This window comes from Galeopterus variegatus, unplaced genomic scaffold, assembly GCF_000696425.1.
Source record: "Galeopterus variegatus unplaced genomic scaffold, G_variegatus-3.0.2 Scaffold910, whole genome shotgun sequence".
Taxonomy (NCBI): Eukaryota; Metazoa; Chordata; class Mammalia; order Dermoptera; family Cynocephalidae; genus Galeopterus; species Galeopterus variegatus.
The window spans coordinates 326,130-333,799 of NW_007727021.1; the positions used below are offsets into that span (position 1 = coordinate 326,130).

The 7,670-nt window shown below is 38.6% G+C and overlaps 1 protein-coding gene across 1 annotated transcript in view; it reads left to right on the forward strand.

Annotated features, from left to right (window-relative positions):
- LOC103590998 (exocyst complex component 4-like) overlaps nucleotides 1-7,670 on the forward strand; it is a 77,651-nt gene that overhangs the window by 5,663 nt on the left and 64,318 nt on the right. Inside the window, exons 3-4 of the mRNA XM_008573360.1 lie at nucleotides 3,937-4,115; nucleotides 6,777-6,936. Of these exons, the coding sequence (XP_008571582.1) occupies nucleotides 3,937-4,115; nucleotides 6,777-6,936 (339 nt within the window). The remainder of the gene's footprint in view (nucleotides 1-3,936; nucleotides 4,116-6,776; nucleotides 6,937-7,670) is intronic.

Below are 7,670 nucleotides of genomic sequence, written 5' to 3' on the forward strand. Positions count from 1 at the left end.
AAAAAAAAAAAAAAAAAAAAAAAAAAAAAAAAAAAGAAATGGCTGGTTAGGTACCGTCTCTGGCACTTTTAGCCAAAACATCACTGTAATAAGAGAGCAGAGATAAAACAGAAGAAAAAATTCATGGGGAAAAAATTAATGAGATATGCTAGCAAGAAGTCCAGAACAACTTGAAATGCCAAAAATTTGTCTTATCCCCCAAAATATCTTTATATCCATAGCCCACATTTTTTTAAAACATTTTTAAAGTTTAAACCAAACAATGTTCCCAAATTCGGCAGGTTCTATGTTGAAGGACCCATCCGAAGAGCATTTGACATTTTACCTGAGTCTCTGTAGGTCACATTTAACCACCAAGCAGCCCCTTTCCACAGTTTGAAGGGTAAAGCAGATGACACCCCCAAGAGATGAAAGACATGATGAGATCATTAAAAATTGTTGGGATTTTTTTCCCTATTTGAGCTTTAGAAGAAGAAAATTAAGTTGCTGTTTGAGTCCAAGATGCCAAGAATGTCACCTTCAGCTGATTTCTTTCACCATCAAGAGGGCTCTAAGTAGGTTCAACAGCAATGTCTGTTACTGTTGGGATCTTAAGTGTGCACTTTCTGAAAATCAACCATCCCACTGTGTAAATCAGCAGTGTTTTCAGAAAACCTTAATGACAAAGTCATGTTAAGGTCAGCAACAATGTGCCAGAATTTAAAAGACAGGGGGGGAAAAAAAAACTACTTGAATTTGACATTCACTTAAGACTATTTAAATTTCTTTTGACTTCTTTTCTTATGACTATCTGAATTTACTAATTAGTCCCTCTACTTCCAACTGTTTCCATTCTCTACCATCAATCTACTGTTATACTGTGCCAGAGGGATCTTGCCAAAGCTCATACGTGATTATATCATTTCACCTCTTAAAATCCTCCTAAGGCTCCCTATGGCTTCTAAAAATAAAGTCCAGATTCCTTAGATACCCTCCAAAGCCTGTGATGATCTGGTCTCTGCCCATCTCCCCAAGGTCCCCTCAGGCCTCTGTCATGTGGTCTGTGTGCAGCAGAGAGGAACCACTCACGACTCCTCAGAAGTATCCTCCATTCATAGCCTCATGCCTTTTTATGTGGTATTCCCATTGTCTGGGGCTATAAAGTATGTAGTTTACTTTTAAAAATACTTCAGCATGCATGCTTTGATTTTATTTTCAAGTAAGTGCTACTTTGTTTAAATTTCAACCACAGTAGCAATTGCCCTATCATGAATCCCTCACCATAGCTGGTCAACTTTCACTGTATCAGAAAGGTCACATTCCAGAGGCAACTGATATTTGGATTCTCTTTCATGAACAGGTTATAAGAATATAACACATCCTACACAAGGCTTAGCTCAAAATGGATCATAGAATAAATATAAAACCTAAAACTCTAAAACTTGTAAAAGAAAACGTACGAGAAAATTTGTGTGACCTTTTTTAGGCAAAGATTTCTTAAACGTGACACCAAAAGCACCATGCAGAAAAGAAAAAAATAAGTTGAACTTCATCCAAATTAAAAACCATTCTTTGAAAGACACTGTTGAGATAAAAAGACAAGCTAAAGACTAGGAGAAAATATTTTTAAAATATATATCTGATAAAGTTCTTATATACAGAATATATAAAGAACTCTCAAAACTTAATAATAAGAAAACAAACAACCCAATGAAAAAAAGTTGGGCAAATGCTGTCAACAGATAGTTCACCAAAGAAATATAAATGGAAACCAAGTACATGAAAAATGCTCAACATCATTAGTCATTAGGAAAATGCAAATTAAAACTACAATGAGATACCACTATACATCTACTAGAATGACTAAAACTTTTTTTTAAAACTGACAGCACTAAGTGCTTATGAAGATGTAGAGCAACTGGAACTCTGTATATTTCTGGTAGGAAACAAAATAGCACACCACCTCTGGAAAACAGTTTGGCAGTTTCTTTCAAAATTAAACATACACTTACTATATGACACAGCAATCCCACTTTTAGGTATTTACCCAAGAGAAATGAAAATTTATATTTATGCAAAAACCCGTACATGAAGTAGCTTTATTCATGACCTCCCCAAACTGAAAACAGCCTAAATGTCAACTGATGAGTGGACAAATTATGGTATATCCATTCAGTAGAAGGCTATTCAGCAATGAAAAGGCATGAACAACAAAACAGATGAATCTCAAATGCTTTATGCAAAGTGAAAAAAGCCAGACTCAAAAGGCTATGTACTCTGGAAAAGACAGAACTATAGAGACAAAACAGATCAGTGGTTGCCAAAGGCTCGGAGTGTGCCTGCAAAGGGGCACAAGAGAATTTTAGAAAAGATGGTCATGTTCTATAATTTGATTATGGTGGTGATTATGCAGCCATGCACAATTATCAAAACTTACAGAACTACACACTAGAAAGGGGGAATTTTACTTTTTGTCAGTCATCTCTCAATAAACCCGACTTTTAAAAAGGAAAGGTGATAGGCAAGGTCTGCAGTTGCTTCATTAGGGATAATACCAAAGGCTTGTGTAGCCATATGTTTAAGAATGTTTCTTGTTACCTGATGCCAGCTGCAAGGCTAACAGAACCCTGACTCTGGATTACCATCATGTCTGCCTCCGTGACCTTCCTTACAAGATCAGACAGAGCACCTAAAATTATATAGACTTAGGATTTCACTGAGCTTACAGAACAGCCTGGTTGAACTGGCAGTGGATGGTGTTTGTTTTGTTTTGTTGTTTTTTGTTTTCCAAAATAAATGCCTGAATGTGTGGCAGAATTTGGACTGGAACTTGCTTTCGTTACAACTAAAAAAGTTTTTAGAGATGTGGCCAATCCCTACCAACCTCACACTTCTTTGGAAGTACCAATATCTACCAAAAAAACCTAAGAATTGTTCATGACCCAACTGATTCAGGCATAGAAATGCCCTCCTTCCTCCAGCTCATGCAGATACTTCCCATGAGACCCAACGATCACCTCCTGTCATAGACCTTTCCTGACACCCTGTGGCATATTTCCATGGCACCCCTGTGTGGACGCGCTTTGAGTGAGACACTGACCTCTTTTTGTGATTTTTTTATTGGTCTGCCTCACTAGGCTGTGATGTCTTTAAGGGCATGAACTGGCTTATATTCCCAGGGCCTAACACAATTTGTAACAGATTCATAGATGTTCAGTAAGTGATGTATTTAACTAATAACAGTAATAAATACAATATTAGTGATGATAGCCAACACTGCGCACTTCCTTTGTGCCTGGCACTGTGCTACATGCCTTGTATACAGTAGCTCCTCAGCACCCTATGAGATAGGTGTTTTATCATCCCCATTTCACAGATAAGGAAACTGAGGCACAGGGAGATAAAGTAATTTGCCAAAAGTCACACAGCCAGTAAATGTTGAAACTGGGAATCAAAGTCAATGTAATCTCCTTCGAAAGCCTTCATTTTTCTTTTTTTTTTTTTTTTTTTTTGGTTGCTGGCTGGTAATGGGATCCAAACCATTGATCTTGGCGTTATCAGCACCACACTTGAACCAAATGAGCCAACCAGCCAGCCTGCAAAAGCCTTTGCTTTTAAGATCTATGATCTCTGCCTCTCATTTCCATTGCAACAATATATGTTAAAAGATATAGCGCTTTTCACACTGGGCATACAATCCTGGCATATAAAAGAATTTTAGAACTCACCAACAATGGATTAAACAAGCAAAGGTCCTAGAAGCTCAATTGCTCCAGATCACTCAGTTGTTCTACAGAAAAAATAAGATGGATTTCTAGTTAAAAATAAAAGGGGACAGGGGTTACATAAAATTTTACCTGGCCACTGCTTTTTCAGGTGTTTTAGTGTTCTGTCACAAGATCACTGTTTTTACTGGAAAGATTTATTTTTAACTGCTCTGCTCATCTCTCTCTTCAGGGTTCACTGCTTCCACTATCTCATTCCTCTTGCAAAGGAGGGGAACTATGCCATTGTTGCTAATGTGGAAAGTATGGACTATGACCCTCTGGTGGTCAAGCTCAACAAAGATATCAGCGCCATTGAAGAGGCCATGAGCGCCAGCCTTCAGCAGCACAAGTTCCAGTATATCTTTGAAGGTCAGGCCCTGCTCTCTCTCTCTCTCTGGGAGTTTGGGAGAAAGGAAGAGTGAAGGTTTTCCTGATTTTCTATATCATCGAAGTTCAAAACTTGTAGGAAAAAAGTTGTTTGTTTGTTTGAATTGAAGCTTCAATACCCAGCCTGTCTATGTATGACGAGGTAGACAGCAATATGGCTGCCATCTGCTCCTGGTTGATAAGAAGATTTAATCCAAGATAAGGCAGATGGCTGCCCGGCTGCCTCCCTGACACTCCTCTCATGCCACTCATGAGATTTAGGTAAATGTGTGGAGTGGGCCACAAATTAACTCAAGAAGAGCTCAGGAAAGAAAAAGAGCATGCACACACACACACACGCACACACACACACACACACACACACACAAAATGAGAAGAGAACCCTGAAAGATCCCTCGTTGGCTAAAATTATCATGAAGGAGAAGTTTTCTCTCACAGAACGAATTACCATCTGAAAAGAACAGAAGCCTCTGATCAGCAGTGATTTTTAGGAAGGCAGCACCCATAAATGCTGTTAGGGGTCAGGCAGGCCAGGAAGGGTGTGAGAGGCGGTAAGTACCATCTAAAGACATTTGCTTTCAAAATTTTTTAAATGTGGTGCCAGCCAAACAATGTTTTTATTGAATTCCGCCCATGGGATCCCTGTTAGGAATTCAAATTATATTCCCTTTTTACTTGTTTTGATTTGTTTGTGTATAGAAGACCTGGGTGCCAAAAGTATCTGTGTTCTCTCACAGAATTAAACCAGTATTATTTAAAACAATTAAGAAGGTTCACTGTCCAAAGGACTGTGGCCAACTGAAGATGGGAAAGAAAGTGTCAATGGATGGCCAATGCTTGCTTTCTGAAACATTTGTATTCCAGCAAATTCAGACCAAAAAAAATCCTGTTGCATTCTGAAGGGGAATAGTCCTAAAAGACTTTAGCTAAAAAGTATAAGTGATTAAAGGGATAGTTGTTAGTTAGCCCATGGCATGGCGCCGTGAATTTGGGTCACCTGGACTGCTCTTCAGTTGAAGCTACTGTGCCCGTCTAGGAGTTCACTTTTCCCTTGTTACACAGTTGACTCTTTGCTCTTGAAGGTGGCTCTTCCAAGCCCTGCGTATGAACATTCACACAATCCATATTATAAAATTTATTTCTGTAACATATTTATTATAATTTATATGTCTTATTCTCTACAAACAATGCCCCCATTGCCCACACTTTGGGCCGACCACGTTGTACCACAACAGGACAAAATTATACCCAAAGTTGTGGGTTAGGGAGAATGACACCAAAACTTGATCTACAGAGATTTTTCACATACATAAGGTGTCAAGTTTTAAATGTAGAATCCAGGGTTGTATTTCTTTGTTTTGTTTTGTTGTGAGTAGAAACCTTTTTTCCCCCACTTTCAAATAGTAGCACGTAAAAGAAAAGTCTGTGGTCTTGGGTGAGTGTAGCTAAAGCGAGGGAGAGGTCATCTTCCTCTCCCTTTTCTACTTTTATCTTAATCAAGGGGAAATTCATTTTGAAGACAGAGGAAGCCATTGAACCTGAAGATGTGCCTTGCACTCTGATCTGAACCTTAAAGGGTCTCTATGGAGGGACTGTGACTTTATAAAGGGAAATAACAAAAACAGTATACATTGCTGTGACTAGTCAGACTAGCTTTAGAGTTCTGAGGGAAATATCCTGCTAGAGTCCGTCTTGGCAAGAATAAGAAAAAGAGAAGGAGAAACATTTACTTAATTTCAAATATTTAGAATTAGAAAGTAACTTTTAAGAATAGTAAGCCATAGACACCTCCTGTTCTGAGCCAGCATTCGTCAGCTGAATTACCTGGGGTCTCCTGAAGGGGCCAGTAGTTTGTTGATGTCCTGAGCTGCCCTTGGCCACGCTTCATAGACCATAAGATAATCCTTCAGGTGTAAGAACAAACCACCTCTGGGACCCCAAAAATGTCCATAGATGTCTCGTGGGAATGGAGCAGTTCATGTATGATCTGCTTTTCCTTTGCCCTTTGTTTCTGATGACCACGTTCTCTCCAATTTCTACCATTGCCAATGTGGAGGTGTATTAGCATTACTGCCAGTAATTCAATTTCTTATTGATTTGTTTTTACTTAACAGTGTTGAGGTATATTAGTATTATTCCCAATGCCCAATTTGAATTGATTTATTTTTTTTATGTAGGTTCTCAGTCAACTTTTAAGCCAAAAGTGTTCCCCTTTCTGTTTTGTGGGAGACAGGAGAGGCCAGACAGCTCATTGTTCTGTTGCAGACACTTGTGTTCTTCTCTGCTTCCCATAAATCTGTACAGAAAAGCAGGAGTTCCTATGCACTGTAATAGTCTATAACAACCTGGCATATTCTCTAAGCCCTTGGCATGGTGGCTTTAGGTGCATATGGTAATGCTAGAACCATAGATATACCAGGCTTTTCTGCCAGCATTGAGTTTTCCCATTCGTAACTACTGGGACAGTGGTGGAATGCTCTGAAATTATTGTGAGATCAGCTGGTGCTACCATCAGAGAGATGTTTTCTTTGGTCATTTACGTTAGTGGAGGATGAGAAGAGAGGAATGCTGTGTGCAGGTTTCTGTAGCATGCTGCTCATCTGTCTTCTCTTTTTTCCCCCACTGCACCGTGTCACCCCTCAGGCCTGGGCCACCTCATCTCCTGCATCCTCATTAACAGTGCCCAGTACTTCAGGCGCATCAGTGAGTCCGGCATCAAGAAAATGTGTCGGAACATTTTTGTTCTTCAGCAGAATTTGACCAACATCACCATGTCGCGGGAGGCAGACCTGGACTTTGCAAGGTAGAAGGGACGATTGGGCTCAGTTTTTTGTATTGAGGCCAAGACCTCATTGCTTACAAAGTCATTTTAAAAAATAGATTCTTGGTATTTTAAAAGCTTAGTTAGAAAAAAAGAAACAGACAAATAGGTATTCTTAGATCGTACAGAAGGTAATTCTACAAAATTCTATGGAATGTTTAACGTCATTTAGGCAGGTAGTTTTCCCTACTGTCTAACCTTAGTTCTTCTCACTACAAAACTTTAGTAATGTTCTTCTGAGTATAAAAGTTATATATGTGCATTGCGTAAAGTATGTCAGATAAAATACAGAGAATATAAACATTACTTTTACTCTTTCATTGAGAGGCCGATATTTGGTATACTTTCTCCTGGCTTTTATGCATGTGCTGTGTGTACGTGTGACCTTTCACACATTTACATGCACATGGTTTCTCTTTTTACAAAACTGAAGCTATGTTAATATAATTTTATATTAATTTAATTGCATTTCCCCATATCAAATAATATTCTTTGAAAGTGTGATTTGTCCTTCCTCCATTTAAAACTCCTTGAAAACATTACTTTTAGTGCCTGAACGAATATTCTGCGGTATAAATGAACCATAATTTTTTTTAACCATTTGGGAATTTTTGGATATTTGAATTTCTTCCGTCTTTTTCTCTCATTGTAAATAACATGTATTGAGCATATTTTTACATGAATCCATTTCCTCATCTCTTCTGTCTTGTTCCAGT